We start from the raw sequence: 23,760 nt of genomic DNA on the forward strand, positions 1-23,760 counted from the left end.
AAATATGATAAAAAAGTCATACTATAGCATGTCGTCCAAAATATGATAAAAAAGTCATACTATAGCATGTCGTCTAAAATATGATAAAAAAGTCATACTATAGCATGTCGTCTAAAATATGATAAAAAAGTCATACTATAGCATGTCGTCTAAAATATGATAAAAAAGTCATACTATAGCATGTCGTCTAAAATATGATAAAAAAAAGTCATACTATAGCATGTCATACTATAGCATGTAAAATATGATAAAAAAAAGTCATACTATAGCATGTCGTCTAAAATATGATAAAAAAGTCATACTATAGCATGTCGTCTAAAATATGATAAAAAAGTCATACTATAGCATGTCGTCTAAAATATGATAAAAAAGTCATACTATAGCATGTCGTCTAAAATATGATAAAAAAGTCATACTATAGCATGTCGTCCAAAATATGATAAAAAGTCATACTATAGCATGTCGTCTAAAATATGATAAAAAAGTCATACTATAGCATGTCGTCTAAAATATGATAAAAAAGTCATACTATAGCATGTCGTCTAAAATATGATAAAAAAGTCATACTATAGCATGTCGTCCAAAATATGATAAAAAAGTCATACTATAGCATGTCGTCTAAAATATGATAAAAAAGTCATACTATAGCATGTCGTCTAAAATATGATAAAAAAGTCATACTATAGCATGTCGTCTAAAATATGATAAAAAGTCATACTATAGCATGTCGTCCAAAATATGATAAAAAAGTCATACTATAGCATGTCGTCTAAAATATGATAAAAAAGTCATACTATAGCATGTCGTCTAAAATATGATAAAAAAGTCATACTATAGCATGTCGTCTAAAATATGATAAAAAAGTCATACTATAGCATGTCGTCTAAAATATGATAAAAAGTCATACTATAGCATGTCGTCTAAAATATGATAAAAAGTCATACTATAGCATGTCTGTAATATGATAAAAAGTCATACTATAGTATGTCGTCTAAAATATGATAAAAAAGTCATACTATAGCATGTCGTCTAAAATATGATAAAAAAGTCATACTATAGCATGTCGTCTAAAATATGATAAAAAAGTCATACTATAGCATGTCGTCTAAAATATGATAAAAAGTCATACTATAGCATGTCGTCTAAAATATGATAAAAAAAAGTCATACTATAACATGTGTCTAAAATATGATAAAAAGTCATACTATAGCATGTCGTCTAAAATATGATGAAAAAAAGTCATACTATAGGAGTATGATTCTGAATCCAGACCTCCATGGATAATGATTTTGATTTCCATTGATCATTCTGATGTTATTTTGTTCTCAACACATTCCACTATGAGATGAATCAAGATTTTCAACTGGAAGATTTCATTCATTGAGATCTAGGATGTGTTGTTTAAGTGTTCCCTTTATTTTTTTGAGCAGTGTGTGTATATATAGATATATATATCTATATATACACACATATATAGTTATATATAGATATATATAGATAGATATATCTATATATATAGTTATATGTATTTATATCTATATATAATTAATTCACATTTTTTTTCACAGGTCAGTTCAAAAGGACTGATGGTGTTTACAGACGCTCTCAATACAGACAATCCATTAGAACACAATAATCACTTCATACGGAGAACGATAGAAATCAAAACAACTCCTTTTCTGTCATCAACAGTGAGTTCATCGGTCCCTAGAACATTTAGCGAGTCATTTCTTATTATAAACAAAGTCTGTGCTGCACTTTGGCTTACCGTTGCCAAGACAAATGTAAGCAGCCCATTAAACAGGTGAAACATGTCTTTGACAGGTGGGACCTGGAAGTTTGGACTGACTTTACATAAGGCACCGTTCCAACTTTGCCATCATGAATCAGATGTTTTATTCTAACCAGATGGAGGTGTTAGTGCCATCCAAACTTTAAGCATTTGACAGAAAATACATCAAACTGTAATTAAAACGAGGACACTTGAACGGACAGAGGATGGTGACCTCCGGTGACCTCCGGTGACCTCCGGTGACCTCCGGTGACCTCCGGTGACCTCCGGTGACCCGGTTTCGCAGTAGTGTACAGTCTGTGAACGAGCCTGCAGTTTACAGTTTACAGGTCGCCTGAGCCACTTTGGAGCTGGTCTTTCTGTTGAGGGTTCGACAGATGAAAGCTCCAGCGTCCATCAGCCTGGAGAGGTCCACGCCCTGAGGTCAGGGCACAAAAACAAAGGGCCACATTTGAGCATTTTAGGAGAACGTACCTTGAACAAAATAACTATCTATTCATGTTGTAGTTTCTGAATTTTCTTTGAAATTCTCTCAATAAATAACAGGGATGATAGGTTTCTGCAAACATTGGCTTTTTTTTTGTTTTGTTGGTTTTATGACAGTTTTACATTTTTACAAATGTAGACAACGAGCAATAGCAGCACAACCACAGGATCTTTGTCCACAATTTACTATTTATCATTTTGGAAGGTCTGCCCTCCGAAGATACTGATGCATTACATTTTGGGGTTGCCAGTTTTACCTTATTAAAAAATACAAGTAAATAATATAAGAATGAAAAAGAAAGGTGTCTCTGGAAACATGAAGTGCATCTTCTTACTGTTTGAATCCCGAGTCCATGAAGCATGTAAACTACATCTTCAGTGGCAACGTTCCCAGAAGCCCCCTGGGCGTAGGGACAGCCCCCCAGGCCGGCTACCGACGAGTCCACCACACTGACTCCCATCTGAAAAACAGGAAAACTTCAGCATGAAACAAGCGAGGTCAGCACAAACAAAAGAGAAGCTCCACGGACATCCTGTTAAACTCTTCGGATTATTCAAAGACATTTTCAGATTAAATGGCCAGAACCGATCCGGACCTGTAAGGCGACCAGGATGTTAGCCAGAGCCTGGCCGTATGTGTCATGGCAGTGCACCGCCAGCGCACTGACTGGCACCGCTCTGCTCACGGCCTCCAGCATCTCAGCCATGCTGCCTGGAGTCGCCACGCCGACGGTGTCCCCCAGAGAGATCTCATAGCAGCCCATGGAGTACAGGCGCTGGGCCACCTGCACACACACACACACACACACACAGAGACACACACACACACACACACACACACACACACACACACACACACACACACACACACACACACACACACACACACAGAGAGACACACACACACACACACACACACACACACACACACACACACACACACACACACACACACACACACACACACACACACACACACACACACACACACACACACAAACACACACACACAGAGACACACACACACACACACACAGAGACACACACACACACACACAGAGACACACACACACACACACACAAACACACACACACAGAGACACACACACACACACACACACACACACACACACACACACACACACACACACACACACACACACACACACACACACACACACACACACACACACACACACACACACACACACACACACACACACACACACACACACACACAGAGACACACACACACACACACACACACACACACACACACACACACACACATCATGAAACACACACACACACACACACACACACACACACACACACACACACACACACAAACACACACACACACACACACACACACACACACACACACACACACACACACACACACACACACACACACACACACACACACACACACACACACATCATGATACACACACACACACACACACACACACACACACACACACACACACACACACACACACACACACACACACACACACACACACACACACACACACACACACACACACATCATGATACACACACACACACACACACACACACACACACACACACACACACACACACACACACACACACACACACACACACACACACACACACACACACACAGCTCCACTGGTTACGTTCACTGTAGTTTCATCAAGGAATGATAAATCCAGTTTTGTGCTTAATGCAGTTTGGACCAAGTCTGAACTCACATGTGCAACTTTCTCCGGTGCCACCTTGCCTTCATAAGGGCATCCAGCAACACAGGAGACGTAACTGTGGCGACGGCAAACACAGATGTGAGAATTCAACTCCAGTTCATATGATTTAAAGGTTTGCCGACGGCTGAGAGGAAGCCAGGAATCGTACCCTCGAACTGGCACGCCGGCCTCTTTCGCTGCTTTCATAACTTCGTCAAAGCGCCGTAAACTTTCGTCCACTGAGCAGTTGATGTTCTTCTTACTGAACAGCTCAGATGCAGCTCCAAATATGGCAACTTCTGCAGCGCCGGCCTTCATCTGCAGCAAAGAAGAGCAGGAAGACGGTTTCTGGAGAAACTGTTCGACTCATCAGCGACAGAGAAGAAGCTCAGAACAGTTGATTTCTAGAAGTGATGGAAACACGATGCTTCGCACTCACAGCAGCCTGGAAGCCTCTGAGGTTGGGGGTCAGGACAGGATAAGAAACACCAGGTCTCCTCCTGATGCCCTTCATCACCTCCTGCTGGTCGGCCATCTGCACAAACAAGAGACCTGAAGAACACGTACGTACCCGAGCAGGTACCAGGTGCTGCGGGAGGACACGCTCACCTGTGGAACCCATTGAGGAGACACAAAGCTGGTGGCTTCGATGACTGACAGCCCGGATTCTGACAACATGTCAATCAGATGGATTTTAGCCTCCGTTGGTACAATAGTCTGAGAAAAACACAAGATGAGTGACAGTCACACAACAAGAGCTGCTTTAATTCAACAACGAAAGTTTTAACAATAGACGTCCCAGTTCATTTATTATTATTATTATTATTATTATTATTATTATTATTGTTAAATGAACCTTCTCATTCTGGAGACCATCCCTGGGTCCAACCTCCACGATCTTCACCTGTTCTGGAAGAGATCGTCCTGCTCGAACACCAGCCTGGAAACACACACACACACACACACACACACACACACACACACACACACACACACACACACACACACACACACACACACACACACACACACACACACACACACACACACACACACACACACACACACACACACACACACACACACACACACACAGACACACACACACACACACACACACACACACACACACACACACACACACACACACACACACACACACACACACACACACACACACACACACACACACACACACACACACACACACACAGAGACACACACACACACACACACACACACACACACACACACAGAGACACACACACACACACACACACACACACACACACACACACACACACACACACACACAGACACACACACACACACACACACACACACACACAGACACACACACACACACACACACACAGACACACACACACAGACACACACAGAGACACACACACACACACACACACAGACACAGAGACACACACACACACACACACACACACACACACACACACACACACACACACACACACACACACACACACACACACACACACACACACACACACACACACACACACACACACACACACACACACAGAGACACACACACACACACACACACACACACACACACACACACACACACACACACACACACACACACACAGAGACACACACACACACAGAGACACACACACACACACACACACACACACACACACACACACACACACACAGACACACACACACACACACACACACAGAGACACACACACACACACACAGAGACACAGACACACACACAGAGACACACACACACACACACACACACACACACACACACACACACACACACACACAGACACACACACACACACACACACACACACACACACACAGATGTAACTAGTACTAGTAGCGGCAGCAGTAGTAGTGGTAGTAGTAGTATCAAAAGTACTGGTAGTATTAGTGGTAGTACTAGTAGTACTCGTAGTAGTACTAGTAGTAGCAGACTAATTGAAGCATGACGTAACGCCAGCTTCCGCGCGCTGTTCTTCGTGCAGGACGTGACCAGGTCGACCTTCCTCGCGGAGACTCACCTTGGCCGCGGAGATGGCCGCCAGGTACTGCTGACCCATCGCTGCAGTTAAAGTGCTTTTGTTGACTAGCTTAAGGACGGCCGCCATGACGGTCCAGCCTCTGGTTCGACTTCACGCCGACGTCGATCAGGAGCAGATTCGTCACACAGCTGATAACAAAAAGCACGCGTGGGCGCCATCTACAGGTCGGACATGGGAATGGAAAATCATTTTGGAATTAGTCGTTTGAGAAATCAATTTGAACAGAACGTCACCCACCTTCACTGTGTCACCCGACCAAGGCATTAAACTCTCGGAAATTTGGTTCCAAATATTTTTTGAGCTATTTTAAGATTTAATTTGACCTTCCTTTATTTATTTAATAAACTCATTGTGTAATAAATAAAAAAGAGAAGCTTTTTGCGGAGGGGAAAATGGGACCTGAGGCAGCCAGTCCCCTCTCAGAACGAAGGGGACAGACCCAGAAACAAAAGTATAAAAATATCTTTAATGTGTCAAAAAGTTAAAAAAAAAAAAAAATCAAGAATAAATAAATCAGAGTGCATATCATAACCAACCATTCAAAGCATGTGAGTCATTGAAAGAAATGTCTGCCATTGATTGTCCCTACAGGCATGAGGGAACGAGGAGAGTTTCACTAACTGCTAAATGCCAGCAGAACGTCCCAAAGAGTGGCAAAGGTTTTGGTGTTTTTTTCATGCACACAAAGAATAAACCACTTATTGAAAGGATTATTATATAGGCCTAACAATAATTTAAGCAAAAGAAACTGAATATGCATGCTTTGGACACTACATTTCTTTAGGAGGCTCAACAAAAAACTTTCCATTATGTCACAAAGATTAACAATCTCAATAAAAGCAAAAATGAGCATTTAAGTAATAGACAACTAAGATATCATAAATGTATGTGTTTACATTAGTGAATCACATATTTATGCATAAATTCTCTTGCATGGCTTTAAAACACACACACACACACACACACACACACACACACACACACAGTCAATATGTGGGCATGCACAATATCTGCATGCACACACTTTGGTCCCGTTTCACTACAGCTCCTCATCACTGTCGTCCACCTGCTGGATGATGAGGTCCGCCCCCGAGTCTTCAGCCAAGTCATCATCGTCGGTCACCATCCAGCTCCTCTTAGTGTCCCCCTCCTCCTCCCCGTCCACACCTAGTAGAAGGGCCGGCTCCTCATTGGGCTCCTCTAGACTGTCAATGGGGATGTCATCACAGCCCACTTCCTGGATGCATGCTGTGCACATGCGGTAGCGCCGTGTGCCCTCACACACGACATGCCCGGTCTCCTCGGTCACCTGACACTTACACTTCCTGCATACCAGCTTCCTGGCCTGATGGATCTATGGACACACAAACAGAGTACGATCAGACCAAATGTATTAAACATGAATAGAAATGGGTTTTGCTCTGGTCTGTTTCCTGGTCGCTGCATGTAGAAGTATAGAGAACTTGCCATCCATATACTGGATGTATCATGGTAGTAAACCTACTGTCTCAAAATGGCTGCGGAGATGCTCCAAGCGAGTGAAGCGCTTGTTGCAGGCCTGACACGGGTACGGCCTCTCCCCGGTGTGGCAGCGCAGGTGACGCTTCAGGTCTGCTTTCCTCTTCACCGTGTGCGTACAAAAGGGACATTTGAAGCGCATGATCGGGTTGGACTCTGCAAAGAGGAAGAGAAACTGTTCATTTGGCTTTTCTGTTCTACGGAGCTGTCGTCCTTTGAGGGTTTCAACCATGCCAGTCTTTCTACGATGAAGTATGTCATTCATTTCCTCACTTCCCTAACAGTAAAAGAAATATTGATTGTCCATTTTCCCACATGTGAGCCAACACACCTTTATTAAAGTGTCCAATAACCCCCACGATCGGTGGCAGAGTGGCATATAGCTCCTCGGCCTTTTCTGCCTTTTGTGTCCTCGCCTCCTGAATGTCCAAGTCCTCGTGCTGGTTGGAGCGAGTGCTGTTGGGCGCTCTCCTCTTGGTCCCCCCTTTCCCACGCCGGCGCTCTGATCCAGGCAAGGTGTACAGAGGGTCCTGAGGGTCCTGCAAGTCCTCTGCTTCTACGCTGAGCTCATTAGCAGGGCTGCTTGGATCAGTCTTCAGGGCTGAGGCTGAAGCGTCCTGGTCTTGGTCTTTCCCTATAAAGCCAGACTGGGATCTGGAGTTGTCCCGGGTCCAGAGCGCTGGTGGCGGGCTGACAGAGCAGGGGTCGTGCTGCTGCTGCTCTGAGGACTCTTCTCCTGCTCCACTGGTAAAACTATATGTCTCAGACAAACTGAGGCAACGTTCGCTGTCTTCATCTTTCACACTGATGTCCAAAGAGGATTTGATGAAGTTCTTGCAGTAGTTTATGACATTGTTCATCTGCAAGTAGCTGGCAGCAGACATCACCTCAATCACGTTGTGACTGGAGAGGTCCAGCTGGCCAGAGTAGATGAAGTCCAGGATGACGGTGAAGGTCTCCGGGCTGAACACGTCGAAGGTGGCGTTGACGGAGTCGGGCAGCCCGTCGGGCCCCTGGGACAGCAGCATTCGGAAGTAGCCGCTGCTGGCGAACAAGACATTGCGGTGAGCCCTGAAGAGCTGACCCTCCACCAGCACGCTGCAGTCACAGAACAGCTCCTGGCGGCGCTGCTGGTTGAGCTGCTTCAGCAGGTTGCTTTGGTGAGCCACTGTGATGTCAGCCGTGTTGAACCACCTCTGAGGCTGCCTGCAGGAGACAACATGACAGCACTCTCACTGGCTGTGAATGTTCTGCAGGAAAATAACAAATCCTACATGGCTTGTAGACCTTGTGGACACTCATTACTGAAACGGAGACAATTCCATCCTCATAATCCCAAATTAACCAACTAAGATTGTATATATTGAGGAGGGAAACACTGATGGCACATCTGAATTTGTGACAAGCTTACCTTGGTAAACAATTACACGACAGACCCCCAAATGTTAACGGCAACTTACATTATAAACACAGCAACAACAGCCCATTGATAAAGCTGTCAATTATCTCATCTTTGTTTCTGCATTGGACAATCTTCAGCTCCGCGGATGGCCCGCCCACCTCACTTCTTTCTGCGCTGTAATTTGCTGAACAATCCTTCAATCCAAATCTTCTTCTTAATGGGCTACACCCGACTCCAGTCAGAGAGCATCGGGTGACAAACCCTTTAATCATCCCTGATGGGTAAAGGTTAAAGCTCTCAAGAAATCAAACATATCAGACATGTGGGAAGAGAAAATAAAGCACCGCAGTTGGACATGCAGTTCTAAGAAAGACAACAAATCTGCCGCAATCTAATTGACAGAATACTTCTAATTTAGCAGTAACCAATTTAGCCATTTTCGAGGAAGCGCTGGATTTCACGCAGCCGGTTGTAATTATCTCCCCGATGTTGTCTGACAGGCTTCGCAGCGCCCGAGAACGCGCAGCGCAGCGCAGCGCAGCGCAACGCCCGCAGGACTCCACGGGGCTTTGGATGGCACAGGAAACTAAGTGCGATATCTTCACCGAGCTATTCTCCTTGAATTCAGACATCATTCGACCTACAAAGCGACATGAGACTGCTGCAGTCCTCCGAGAGAAAAGCGGGCAGCGGCGCACCAGTGCAGCCCAGTCTGTCCTGGAGCGACGCCCACTTCAGGCTCCAGCCAGCACACAATAGAAAAACAGACACCAACCTCCAGCAACGGGGCATGCTGCGAGCTGCAAAATAAATCTATTCACATTGTACATCAGTCGGGGGATATGACGCTCTAATACGCCCGTTTCCATCCTCATGACCACCCCCACTTCTCGCCGGTGGTCCGGAGCGCAGCAAGCAGCGGGGAGGATTTGCCTGCTGCCCAAACCGAGCGACTCTTTCCCAGGCGCGAGGTGTCTGCAGGACCCGCTTACGCCCTACGCCGTGACAACCCTGACAAAATCCATCGATACTCACTGGTGACTGGATTCACCCGGCGCCCGATAGAGTCTATTAGCACCCAACTCTGCCACCATATCCATGTTTTATTTCTTTAAGCCTTTTTTTTTTTTTATCCCTCTGCTCTTTTATTTTTCTCGTCCAGGGTCCACAGCCAGGCACTTCCTGCTCAGCCCTAAAGACCGAAACCCGGTTAAAGCGACTGGAGCACTGTGCTGACGTGGGTGTTTATTAACTGGGTGCCCGAGGGTTCAAGGAGCCATTTAAAGCCCCAGTGCCCCCTTTAAATTCACTGAACACAGTATTAAGACCAAACACCAAATTCCTCACTCCAAATTCAGCAATATTTACTGTGCTGACCATCCAGATAGAATTCCTTAATCTGCCACGGCATTACTGAAATATTTATGAAAGGGTCATTTCATTTTTTTCTGTGTTGCTAACTTTACATCGACCTCAACCTTTTTCACAGGTAAGTGCATTTGAACTAGAATATCATGGTTTCGTTAAGGGTTTGTCTCTCTGATCTCATCCAGCTCTTTAAACACTTGCAAACAATTTCACAATCATTTGACACTGCAGCCAAAAAGTATACTTATACAATATTAAAATTAATTTATTATTACATTGTTATGGCACAGATCAGTACATTTATAAAGAAAATATCTTTTCTTAAAATCGGAAATAAAAGCAGAGCGAAAACAAAGATATTTAGAAACTATGACAATAAAACAAATGTGAAATTAAACAACACAACACAGAGTTCAGCTTCTCTTGAGGTCTTCATAATGCGTTTGTATGCAAAAATGAGGAAGATCATGGTTCCCTTTGGTGATTTAAAAGATGATTAAACAACCAGCTGGAGTTTCATCAAGAAGTTGTGCCGTTGGAAAATCCAGTTGGGTTCATGGACTGCCAGCGCCACAGATCCTCACCTATATGGAAATGGGTGCAAAAAAATACATTGGGAGATAATGTGGGAAAATCTTAATCATTCTGTGATAAAAGTGCTTTTTTTGGAGGACAATCAGGTGACATAAAACAACACATTGTGCACTGCTGCTTTACTTACACATTCTTTCCAGTTCAAATTCAGCCTTCCAGTGCAGCTCCTTCTCAGCCAGACGAGGGTCAGCGTAGCAGGACGCGATGTCTCCTTCTCTGCGAGGGGCCATCTCGTATACGATCTATGTAGAAATCACATGATTTAAATTACATGAACAAAAAACAAGAGTGGTTTAACCTAAAAAAAAAAGAAAGAAGAAAAAAGGAACTTCAGTGGTTGAGGCTATCTTTATCGACAGTGTTATCCAGGGAGTTTAATAGTCGGATAACATGACTGAGTGCTCCAAGTCGCGATACAAACCCAGATTCAAAATTTAAATTGGAGAGAAAAGAGGTTTTCTGTGACTCACCTTGTTCCCTGATACCTTCTCCATGGCTTTCACCATCTGCAGCACAGAGTAACCTCTTCCTGTCCCCAGGTTATAAACCTACACAAACACAATAATGCACAAATGCAAGAGCGCCAATAAATACAGAAACTTTGCACACATGGACAGAAAACGGCTGAAAATTCTATTATTTGGAATTATTTTCTTGCACCTTGCACCCACAGTCCTCCTTCATCTTCTTCAGAGCTGCTAGATGTCCCTTTGCCAGATCTACAACATGGATATAATCTCGCACACCTGTATATGAGGGAGAAAACCTGATTTGCAGATAGATCTTTCAAAGCTATTTCATACTACTAATTAAATCTGTGCATTGCAGTTTAAAGGTCTTATTCACTGGGAATAAGGCAGAAGGCAGTTTATTACCTGTGCCATCGAGTGTGTCGTAGTCATTTCCAAATACATTGAGACACTTTCTTCTCCCAATGGCGACCTATGAGAAACATAAATTAAGCAATGCAAGTAATGGCGAATCATCAGATGAATCCATCTCGATGACATCGTGGATTATGCATCTGAAGAAGATGTGTTTTCACAGAGATTCTGGGTACCTGGGCAACATATGGCAGCAGGTTGTTAGGGATACCCTGAGGGTCCTCTCCGATCACACCAGAGGAATGAGCTCCGATCGGGTTGAAATAACGCAGCAGCACTGCATTCCAGCCCTGCTGACACAGAGTCCATCATGAGACACCTGGTGTTGTGTGAGTGTGTGCATCTCTGAATGTGTGTGACCTTCTGATCAGCACCTTCTCAGATTTACAATGGTCCTTGATCATCTCTTCGATGAAGTACTTGGTCTTGCCGTAGGGGTTAGTGCAGCCACCCACAGGGTGCTGCTCATCGATGGGCAGCTGCTGAGGGTCTCCATACACTGTGGCTGAGCTGCTGAAAACCAGATTGTGCACCCTGTGAGCCTGCATCACCTGGGACACATGCAGATGCACATAAACACGGCACATACATCCAGTCAGCGGCCATCTAGACAGCAGTCTACCACAGGCACATTACAACGTAAGAGCAAGCACACAGGCTGAACTCCAGACGTTAGAACGTATGTCAGCTGCAGTGTTAAAATATGACACCTCAATGTCAAATGAACACATGCTGTTGTGCACTCAGCAAACACATCAGTGCAAATAATGATCAGTTCAGGGTGCAGACAAAAATGAAGAGTGAAGTGTTGATTTAATGGAAGACAGACGTGTCAGATCAGGCGACAAAAGTGCAAACTGAAACTGACCTCCAGCAGGTTCATGGAGGCAGTGAGGTTGACTCGATAGTAGCGTAGCGGCTGCTCCACCGACTCCCCGACAGCTTTCAGGCCAGCAAAGTGCATCACAGCACAGAAAGAGTGCTGCAACACAGATATAGTTACACATGTGATGGATATGGGCCACATAGAAGGAGCTCATTTAACCAGTATGGAACGACTATATAAACGGTCTCATGTTACCTATTTTAACTACTATTTTGGAATTTATGGTGGCCAGCAGGAGAAACAAACATCAATAAAAAATGACTGCTGTATTTATCGGATGGCCCTGATTGTTTCATCAACCAATAATATATCAGCATGTATTCTAGCATTAATTCTAGAGCTGATTTATGAAAAACAGAACAGAGTTTAAAGGTGTAATATGTCAGAATTAATCCCATTTCTTTGAACATTAGGGGGCGGTAGTGAGTCACAAACAGTCTGCCTTTAGTCTGACCCACCAAAGTCTGTGGCTGACAGTTGTGTGAGGTTAGTTAGGTTGAGGAAGACCACAGCAGCATCTTGTAAAACAGATATGAAGTGAGTTTACAAGGTTTTTCGGTGTCATTTGTGTTGTCATGAGCTGCACCAAAGAACCGGTAAGAATCCTGGCTCGGTTGCTACGTGTTCAGTTAGTCGATATTTAGATGACGAGGTAATCGAACTTGTCACATACAGCTATGATAAGAGCTCTAGACCGCGCATCAACAGCAAACTCAACATATTAACATGGTCTGTAATGTTACACAGTGATGCGTTGTGCAAAGAAGTTCAACCCTGAACGGATCAGCTGGTCCGGACGGGCTACAGAACAGGCGACCCGGTAGAGAGAGAGAGAGAGAGAGTCACAGAAAATAAATGATGGGAGAATACTACTTCCTCTGAGGCTGGACCGAAGGCAGACTTTAGGCTACAACAACTCACGGTGCCATCTTGTGGTACAAAGTGGTATTACGATCCAGGCTGAGCCAGCACTAGCTGCTAACATGCTAAAACTTCAGTAGATATCTCTGCAACACAACTCGGACGTCTTTGACAAAACATCAACACTATATTTCTACAAATATGTGGATATGTTCAGTCATTTCTTTTAATGTTTTAAACTAAACATCTTACAGATTGCCCATTTAAATGAATGTAGATTTAGTTTTTATGTATGATGAATTCAGAATTTGGGTGACAGATAAGTTATTTCTGCCAAAAATGTTCTTGACACGTCAGAGAACGGTGAAAAATGTCCTTCAATATTTCCAGAAGCCTCCAGACACACTGACGTTCTTGGTTTTGCAGCAAAATCTTTACATTTAACAACAGCACATATCTGTCAGTGTTGTCAGACTAAAACAATTACAGATCCTGTAAATCAAAGAAGTGGATAATTGTGTAAATATTTCAGTTAAAGGAAAGTGAATAAATCAAGTAACAATGAATAAATAAATGGACTGCATAAACTTTCTGACCTTTCTGAAGAGTTGTTCTAAGCCCGGTCGGTCCAGAAGGTCCAGTTCATGAAACTCAACGCTGGTGTCCAGAAGCTTCTCTATCCTGCAAATGCTCTCCGCCACATCACCTTCTCCTCCAGTCACAACAGGATACACACACACACACACACACACACACACACACACACACACACACACACACACACACAGTAACACCAGATCTGAGTAACAATGACCTGTGGTCATTTTAGGATGCATCCTTAACGTGTGCTTCCTACCTCGTACTGCGTTACTGTAGTTGTCGATGACGATCGGCTGGTAGCCGGCTTCAATGAGCTCCACCACACAGTGACTCCCGATGTAGCCCGCTCCACCTGTGACCAACACCTTCTCCGCTCCACCTGTGACCAACACCTTCTCCGCTCCACCTGTGACCAACACCTTCTCCGCTCCACCTGTGACCAACACCTTCTCCGCTCCACCTGTGACCAACACCTTCTCCGCTCCACCTGTGACCAACACCTTCTCTGCCATTCTTTGAGCCTGTAAAATAGCAAATAGCATTAAACCAGTCAGCCGGCGGCTCCTGATCTGAGTACAGCAGGACGTCCTGTCGTCAGAGCACCTCTCAGCCCCTCCAAAGGTTGGTTAAGTCCACCTGGCAGGTGTGTGACTCACCTGTATTGTCCCACGTCACAGTGGAAGGAAACAACCACACCTGCTCATTGTTGTGAGCTATTTGTATGTGTTGAGACCAACTGTCTTTAAAGACTGGAACATTCTTACTTCAACATCTTTTAATGTGCTCTATGAACTCATGCCATGTACAAGGTCAATATTTAGGAGAGATTTGTATTCAAGCATCCTCCAGTTCCCTTCAGGGATTGAAACGGAGGGTGTCGAAGGTTAGCAAATCAAAAATCTCCTGTTTTATATATGATGGCCATAATGAAACCACTGAATGACCGAGCCTCAACGTCCACAGTACAGCAGGCTATAACTGAGTATATATATACACACATATATATATTTAACTAGTCTGTACATACTTGCTGTGTTTCTGTTTGGGGTGTGAGCTGCTGTCGTGCAGGAGAGATGCTCGGTGACCCTGAAGAAGCTCACCGACGGACTCAACGAGGCTTTAACTGTCGGTTCAGTGAGACAAATCTTCCCCTTCTTCTTTACTTCCTGTAAAACGTGGAATCAGAGTCAAGCAAATGATTAACGTGCATTTTCCTGTACGTGGTCTTTCAAAATAAAAGTACAGCGTTCCTAAATTCGCGACACACAACAATAAACTCTTCATTTTGCAGAACCATAAATCGTCTAGCTTCTGGTTTATGTAACATCATGCAGGATTTCCATAACTGAAGACAAACGTGTGTTAACTTTTGCGTGATTTGCGGTTTTAAGTTTTAATTTGAAGCTTAAAACGGATTAAAATGATACATTAACGCCATCTTTATGGTCGTCTAATTCCGCGACCATAGTACGTAAACGCATCACATGCCATGACGTCAGAGAGTACGGTAATAAAGCCCCGCCCCGGCCATTCACACAAGGGAGGTGTTTGTCTTGAGAAGCCTCTGTGTGCACACTGAAACGTCCCGGATGGCAAAAGGAAAAGTGCCACGTTACTTTAAAAAGACACAGAAGCTTTATCCAGCAGAGGTGGACGCAGTACAGGAACACACGGTGCCCTGCTTTAAAATGTTTGGTTTGTATTTGTATGTATTCATTCACAATACGAGTATACAGCATACACTATGATGATGTTCAGTTGGATAGGAAGTGCGATCTTTCTTTGTGTACATAAGGTTAGAATAAGGAGGCTAGAGATAAAGAAATGAGCCTCACGCTTCCTGACAGTTACCAAACCCACATCAGTAAACATACAGCACATCTTTGATGGACACTCACAGAAAAGTACGTTAGAAATGATCAAAAATTTAAATGAAATATATCAATACACCAGATACAAATTGTAACATTGTAATTTTAACAATAGATTAAAGCAAACTATAGGCAACATAATCAAATGAGTATATTGAGGGAAAGGAGAGAACAAAAAACAAAACAAAAAAAACATGCTTTTACAAATTACATAATGTTTAAAGCTGCTGAGTTTCAAGCCTCAAGAGTTTCCTATTGACCACATATAATCTAGCAGGAGCCCTTCTGATACCTGAAAAACTAGGCTATAATAAAAAGCATGATACAATAGGAAAATGTATAAGCATTATTGACAGAATTAACAAGTGGTGCAGAAGAAATGAGTTATAGGAGTATTTTATGTGATGGAACAACAATATCTTAAAGGAATACAACAAAACTGTTTGTTTTTGTGGTGATTCTGAGAGATTATATCATTAATAAAACTCACATATTATTGGAGGTTTTTCTTCAAGTGGTTTACTTCCTTTCCCACACCCCATATTTTCAAAATATTGGCAAATACTTACCCTCCACACTAACAGAATCCTGCAGGTTGAGCAGGATTCTTTTATACCCAGTGCCATTTCTGAAGCCTGTTTGCCAGTCCAGCTGAGCTCAGAGACACTGGCACACGAAGAAAGGCAGCAGATCAGGAGTAAAGAAAGATGAAATGAAATGGAGACCTGAGAGATGACGTTTGCTCAATTCATTCACTGTAAATGATGTCTCTTTGTTAGAAAGGACTTGGAACTGATGAAGAAATCTCAAGGGGCCAAACAACATGGCAATATGACTCAGCTGGGATACACAGTAAAAATAACAAAGAGCAGTCCAACTATTCAGAAGAGGACCGAGGAGAGGAGACAGAAGGAATCATTTAAAACTCAGAGGAGGGAACAAGACAGCTGTCTCTACGAATGTACGTATTTCATAACGATTTTACAGTTTCCTCAGTTTGTGAATTGAATTGAGGATTTTGTGTGCAGATGTAGGTGAGCAGCATGGCTCTGCTTTGCTTGTGTGTCTGTATATGCATGAGTGTGTGGGTGAACACTTCTTTGGGGCCCCCCCCCCCCCCCCCCCCAGCACCTGGGTGGCTGCGGCTGTGGGAGGAGGGCGAGGGCTGCAGGGCGTGTGATGAGCACTTCTGCCCCCCAGTGCCGGACCGCTGCCCTGCAGGCCGAGTGCAGGACAACTGCGGATGCTGTGAGCAGTGTGCAAATGTGGAGGGGCAGCGGTGCGATCCAGACGGGGCTCAGAAGTTCTACGGCCACTGTGGAGAGGGTCTAACGTGCCAGAGGAAATGGCCCGAGAGGAGGACTGAGCCAGAACCGACGTGTGTGTTCCAGGAGAACGGACCTGTGTGTGGTTCAGATGGGTGGACCTACCCAAATGTTTGCCAGCTGAGAGAGGCAGCCAGCCACGACGCAACCCTGAAGCTGACGAGGAGAGGACCCTGCTACTCACGTTAGTTCACTCCTTTCTTACATGTTATCAGTCCAGGAGAGTTAATGTGTTTAAGATGTCCATGCATGTGCAAAGTTTTTGATGATTGGGAAAAACTTGAAGGGTCCTTGTATTGAACCTTGGGGTGTTCCTCTCCTTTTGCCACAGCTCCCCATATCCTTTGAGGTCCCAAAAATATGTCCATCTACACAGGGAATGACATCATTTTTGGCTGTGAGGTTTCAGCTTACCCTCTTCCAAACCTGAACTGGAGGAAGACAGGAAGTGGCAACTTCCTTCCAGGAGATGATCCACACATCTCTGTACAGGTTTGCTCATCATTACATGTTTCATTATGAATTCATGTTTGATTAAATTGTTTCCTGTTCGGTGTGTCATTGTTGATTTCAGACTGCCTTTGTCCCAGTTTGCTTGATAGATGAAGACATTCTTGGGTAAAGGGATATTCCACTGATTTTAAATATTAACAGTATATTTATCATAAAGTCTGCAAACACAGTTTAACCTATGGACTATACGTCAGGCTATCTTAGCCTCTGCTGCTCACTTTGGCCATTCTTTTGGCTTCTTGCGCAACCTTAACCATTGTGGAAGTACAAAACAAGATCACAAGCTTTCTACTTGGTAAATTTGTCACCTCGCAGCAAGAAGGTTGTGGGTTCGAGCCTCGGCTGGTGCGAGGGCCTTTCTGTGTGGAGTTTGCATGTACTCCCTGTGCCTGCGTGGATCTCTCCAGGTTCTCCGGCTTCCCACGTAAGCTCGGAGGAGAAAATAGTGAGCTGGGATAGGCTGCAGCTCCCCCTGACCCGGGTATAGATAATGGATGGATAAATGGATCATATGTTTTAAGACACATGATGATATGGCTGACTAATACGCCTTTCTTATAGTTGAATTGATTAATACAGTTGGTTGATAAATAGAATCTGTCATTACTTAATCCCATCTTTTTCAGGCACGAGGCTACACCGTCTCTACTTGGCTTCAGATACAGGGTCTCCATGTCTCTGATGCAGGGGTCTACTCTTGCATTTTCCACAATGCTTTGGGAGAAACGTCTGCTTCAGCACAGCTAACAGTATTGAGACGAGGTGAGTCTCTCAACATCACATTGACTTATACCTGTAGCCAACAGTGAATTTCATTTTGGTGCTTAATTCAACAGTAAATTCATTATTTTAAAACACACTATTGGCCACATTTTACTGCTCTGCAGGGGTGAAGGTGATGAAAGGCCGAGCGGAGGAAGAAGAGCACTGTGCTTACTGGGAAAAAGGCAGTGGGAATACACAGCTGGAGTCTGGAGATTAACTGCCATTAATTTAAGTCAGTTTATAAGAGTAGTTGACAAGAAGCCCTCAGGATAAATATTTCAACAAACATCAGGTAATATTTTTCAAATGAAAACATATTTGTCAGGTATAGCTCATTTAATGACATGCATAGCTATATTAGCATAGCCTCTGCTTAAATTTACTTTGTATCAGCCTATATCATGGCAAAAATAGATGGATGGATGATGGATGGATGATGGATGGATGATGGATGGATGATGGATGATGGATGGATGGATGGATGGATGATGGATGGATGATGGATGGATGATGGATGATGGATGGATGATGGATGGATGGATGGATGATGGATGGATGGATGATGGATGGATGGATGGATGGATGATGGATGGATGATGGATGATGGATGGATGATGGATGGATGGATGGATGATGGATGGATGATGGATGGATGATGGATGATGATGGATGGATGGATGATGGATGGATGATGGATGGATGGATGGATGATGGATGGATGATGGATGATGATGGATGGATGATGGATGGATGATGGATGATGGATGATGGATGATGATGGATGGATGGATGATGGATGGATGATGGATGATGGATGATGGATGGATGATGGATGGATGATGGATGATGGATGGATGGATGGATGATGGATGGATGGATGATGGATGGATGATGGATGATGGATGGATGGATGGATGATGGATGGATGATGGATGGATGGATGGATGATGGATGGATGATGGATGGATGGATGATGGATGGATGGATGGATGATGGATGGATGGATGGATGGATGATGGATGGATGGATGGATGGATGGATGGATGGATGATGGATGGATGATGGATGATGGATGGATGATGGATGGATGATGGATGGATGATGGATGGATGGATGGATGGATGGATGATGGATGGATGATGGATGATGGATGGATGATGGATGGATGGATGGATGATGGATGGATGATGGATGGATGGATGGATGGATGGATGATGGATGGATGGATGATGGATGGATGGATGGATGGATGGATGATGGATGGATGATGGATCCACCTCTCTCCTCCTCTCTCTCTCCACCTCTCTCCTCCTCTCTCTCTCCACCTCTCTCTACCTCTCTCCTCTCTCCTCTCTCTCTTGTCCTCTCTCTACCTCTCTCCCTCTCTCTCCTCCTCTCTCTACCTCTCTCCACCTCTCTCCTCCTCTCTCCACCTCTCTTGTCCTCTCTCCACCTCTCTCCATCTCTCTCCTCTCTCCACCTCTCTCCTCCTCTGGATGGATGAATGGATGGATGGATGGATGATGGATGGATGGATGGATGGATGGATGGATGGATGGATGGATGGATGGATGGATGATGGATGGATGGATGGATGATGGATGGATGATGGATCCTCCTCTCTCCACCTCTCTCCTCCTCTGGATGAATGGATGGATGATGGATGATGGATGATGGATGGATGGATGGATGGATGATGGATGGATGATGGATGGATGGATGGATGATGGATGGATGGATGGATGGATGGATGGATGGATGGATGGATGGATGGATGGATGGATGGATGGATGGATGGATGGATGATGGCTGGATGGATGGATGATGGATGGATGGATGATGGATGGATGATGGATCCACCTCTCTCCACCTCTCTCCTCCTCTCTCTCTCTCTCTCCCTCTCTCCACCTCTCTTGTCCTCTCTATACCTCTCTCCTCCTCTGGATGAATGGATGGATGATGGATGATGGATGGATGATGGATGGATGGATGATGGATGGATGATGGATGGATGATGGATGGATGGATGGATGGATGATGGATGGATGATGGATGGATGATGGATGGATGGATGGATGGATGATGGATCATGGATGGATGGATGGATGGATGGATGGATGATGGATGGATGATGGATGATGGATGGATGATGGATGGATGATGGATGATGGATGGATGATGGACCTCTCTCCTCCTCTCTCTCTCCTCTCTCCACCTCTCTGGATCTCTGGACCTCTCTCCACTCTCTCTTGTCCTCTCTCCACCTCTCTCCACCTCTCTCCTCCTCTCTCTCTCTCCTCTCTCTCCTCTCTCCACCTCTCTCTACCCTCTCCTCTCTGTCCTCCTCTCTCCTCCTCTCTCTCTCCTCCTCTCTCCTCCTCTCTCTCTCCACCTCTCTCCTCCTCTCTCCACCTCTCTTGTCCTCTCTCCACCTCTGTCCTCCTCTGTCCTCCTCTCTCCTCCTCTGTCCTCCTCTCTCCTCCTCTGTCCTCCTCTGTCCTCCTCTCTCCACCTCTCTCCTCCTCTCTCCACTTCTCTCCTCCTCTGTCCTCCTCTGTCCTCCTCTCTCCACCTCTCTCCTCCTCTCTCCTCCTCTCTCCACCTCTCTCCTCCTCTCTCCACCTCTCTCCTCCTCTCTCCACTTCTCTCCACCTCTCTCCTCCTCTCTCCACCTTTCTCCTCCTCTGTCCTCCTCTGTCCTCCTCTCTCCTCCTCTCTCCACTTCTCTCCACCTCTCTCCTCCTCTCTCCACCTCTCTCCACCTCTCTCCACCTCTCTTGTCCTCTCTCCACCTCTCTCCTCCTCTGTCCTCCTCTCTCTTCCTCTCTCCTCCTCTCTCCTCCTCTCTCCACCTCTCTCCTCTCTCTCCTCTCTCTCCACCTCTCTCCACCTCTCTCCTCCTCTGTCCTCCTCTCTTCCTCTCTCCTCTCTCTCCTCCTCTCTCCTCTCTCCACCTCTCTCCTCTCTCTCTCTCTCTCCACCTCTCTCCACCCTCTCTCCACCTCTCTCCACCTCTCTCCTCCTCTCTCCACCTCTCTCCACCTCTCTCCTCCTCTCTCCACCTCTCTCCTCCTCTCTCCACCTCTCTCCACCTCTCTCCTCCTCTCTCCACTTCTCTCCACCTCTCTCCTCCTCTCTCCTCCTCTCTCCTCCTCTCTCCTCCTCTCTCCACCTCTCTCCATCTCTCTCCTCCTCTCTCCACTTCTCTCCACCTCTCTCCACCTCTCTCCACCTCTCTCCTCCTCTCTCCACCTCTCTCCTCCTCTCTCCTCCTCTCTCCACCTCTCTCCTCCTCTCTCCTCCTCTGTCCTCCTCTCTCCTGCAGGTAATCCTCTCCTCATCCTCCAGCTCCCAGCTGGATCCTTCTGAGTATGAAGCTGCATTAAGGTGGAGGAACTTTCCTCCGCTGTTTGCCCTCCATGTCACCTCAAAGCACTTTCCACTCTTTCTCTTTCCTTCTTCTCTTCATATCTTTATCTTCTTAATTTCAGCTCTTCTCCTTTTCAATGTCATCAACTTTTGCTTGCGACTACCTTTTTGCCTCCTATTCACAGCTCGTTCTTGACAGCTGAATGATAAAAAAGATGAAGATGAGTAAGAGGGAGAAAGAAAAAGCTTCCCTTCCTGAGTGGAGCCAGAATGATGTCATGGGGGCATTTGTCCTCCTGGTGTGGAGGCTTCCCTTCCTCTGCTAATTACCTTGTACAAACTCAAATCTGATATGGCGGATATGAGGTCCAAATACAATTATTGTGGGCTAACAAAGAGATATTGAGATTCAGGGAATGAGGGAGAGACCGCAAGTGAGATAGAGGGAAAGACACGCACACGCGCGCGCACACACACACACACACACACACACACACACACACACACACACACACACACACACGCACACACACACACACACACACACACACACACACACACACACACACACACACACACACACACACACACACACACACACACACGCACACGGACACGCACGCACACAACGACACGCTTGCATGCCCACCCCCACACACAAACACAACCACTTGTCCATCCCCTCCATTCCCTCAGATAGGCTAATGTTATTACGGGGTAATTATCCTCATTAGAGCCAGCAGCTGTAGAGAGCCCATCGCTTGCTGTTCAAACTCCACCCGAACCTTTCTGTCTTCACTCTTTGTATTCTCTCCATCTCATTTGAACACTTTGTCGCCATTCTTTGCATCCTTATCATAAAAATAGCGCCCATCATATAATAAAGCAGAGTTGCTCTTTGCTTCGGACCACTTTGTGTTGCGGGTTGACATTGTTTGGAAACCTGCTGTGGAGGACTAATCAGTGAGTAAAGTTAGGATAATAGATTACGTGTGCAATCAAATAATCACAATCTTTTCATAGGACAAAGATACAAAGTAGGTTTTTTACATTTGCGATTTCAAAATATTCTAAGTTTAACACAGAACACAAGGTGGCACTGTTGAGTTAAATAACACTTCAATGGTCTTGACTGACTGAGCTCCTTTGACATCTATCTTCTCACGTGGTTCTCTCCTCTTATCTGTCCCATGTTTTCCTGTTTTACATCCCTGCAAACGAGCCATTCTTCACCAAATACTGTTTGTACAAAGAAAGCTTTTTGATGTTTATGTGAAAGCACTCTGACAATAATTCCCTTCTTGCTGTTTAACTTTACGCTCTGTCTGCATCTTTATAGAGAAATTATGAGATCAACAACTGAAGAAGGCAGCTTTATGCACAGCATCCCCTCGCTCGGTGAGATTGCCTTTTGTTTTATTGCCAGGGGCTGATGTGGGCAGTAGGTAACCTGTGTACAGCTAAGCCCCGCATCAGGCGCTAAATGTCATGCATAGCCTGTTTTTATTGGCTGATATTGCCTGTTGTGCCCTTCTCCTTTTCCTGGAAGCCATTGTTTAAGAGCTGGTTGTTAATGCTGATGACCAGATGGGCTCCTTCTCGCCCATAGGTCTGACTGAGGGTGTTTACCATGCACTGGGCTATGGTTAACAGGTGAGACTGCTGCTGGCTTGTCAACCAATAGGACAGCAGCAGATGTCTGGCCTCTGCCT

At 44.9% G+C, this 23,760-nt stretch overlaps 3 protein-coding genes across 8 annotated transcripts; all 3 read right to left on the reverse strand.

The window, feature by feature from the left end:
* Positions 1-1,872: 1,872 nt before the first annotated feature.
* On the reverse strand, positions 1,873-6,212 carry hmgcl (3-hydroxy-3-methylglutaryl-CoA lyase). The gene is made up of 10 exons (XM_069719652.1): positions 6,072-6,212; positions 4,868-4,951; positions 4,621-4,728; positions 4,451-4,546; positions 4,181-4,329; positions 4,024-4,087; positions 2,875-3,063; positions 2,614-2,739; positions 2,037-2,210; positions 1,873-2,006 (listed from the first exon to the last, which is right to left on the reverse strand). The coding sequence occupies exons 1-9, from the start codon at positions 6,156-6,158 to the stop codon at positions 2,109-2,111; spliced, it is 1,005 nt and encodes a 334-aa protein (XP_069575753.1). The 5' UTR covers positions 6,159-6,212; the 3' UTR covers positions 1,873-2,006; positions 2,037-2,108.
* On the reverse strand, positions 6,191-10,281 carry zbtb8a (zinc finger and BTB domain containing 8A). Of its 4 annotated transcripts, XM_069719649.1 has the most exons (5): positions 10,048-10,281; positions 7,942-8,816; positions 7,597-7,766; positions 7,117-7,446; positions 6,191-6,250 (listed from the first exon to the last, which is right to left on the reverse strand). In XM_069719649.1, exons 1-4 carry the CDS (start codon positions 10,110-10,112, stop codon positions 7,132-7,134), a joined length of 1,425 nt encoding a protein of 474 aa, XP_069575750.1. In that variant the 5' UTR covers positions 10,113-10,281; the 3' UTR covers positions 6,191-6,250; positions 7,117-7,131. The 4 variants fall into 4 exon arrangements, with proteins under 4 accessions (XP_069575750.1, XP_069575749.1, XP_069575751.1 ...); XM_069719648.1 differs by lacking the exon at positions 6,191-6,250 and having other exon boundaries at positions 6,540-7,446; XM_069719650.1 differs by lacking the exons at positions 6,191-6,250; positions 10,048-10,281 and adding an exon at positions 9,788-10,031 and having other exon boundaries at positions 6,540-7,446.
* A 343-nt stretch (positions 10,282-10,624) lies between these two features.
* On the reverse strand, positions 10,625-15,354 carry gale (UDP-galactose-4-epimerase). 3 transcript variants are annotated; one of them, XM_069719673.1, is made up of 11 exons: positions 15,233-15,354; positions 14,462-14,726; positions 14,202-14,317; positions 12,727-12,840; positions 12,233-12,409; positions 12,035-12,148; positions 11,850-11,916; positions 11,635-11,720; positions 11,445-11,522; positions 11,102-11,216; positions 10,625-10,964 (listed from the first exon to the last, which is right to left on the reverse strand). In XM_069719673.1, the coding sequence occupies exons 2-11, from the start codon at positions 14,715-14,717 to the stop codon at positions 10,900-10,902; spliced, it is 1,188 nt and encodes a 395-aa protein (XP_069575774.1). In that variant the 5' UTR covers positions 14,718-14,726; positions 15,233-15,354; the 3' UTR covers positions 10,625-10,899. The 3 variants fall into 3 exon arrangements, with proteins under 3 accessions (XP_069575774.1, XP_069575773.1, XP_069575772.1); XM_069719672.1 differs by lacking the exon at positions 15,233-15,354 and having other exon boundaries at positions 14,202-14,314; positions 14,462-15,047; XM_069719671.1 differs by lacking the exon at positions 15,233-15,354 and having other exon boundaries at positions 14,462-15,047.
* Between the last annotated feature and the right edge of the window lie 8,406 nt (positions 15,355-23,760).

This window comes from Brachyistius frenatus, unplaced genomic scaffold (assembly GCF_029030835.1).
Source record: "Brachyistius frenatus isolate BFR_SWC_R1_liver_20210118 unplaced genomic scaffold, ASM2903083v1 Contig_220, whole genome shotgun sequence".
Taxonomy (NCBI): domain Eukaryota; kingdom Metazoa; phylum Chordata; class Actinopteri; family Embiotocidae; genus Brachyistius; species Brachyistius frenatus.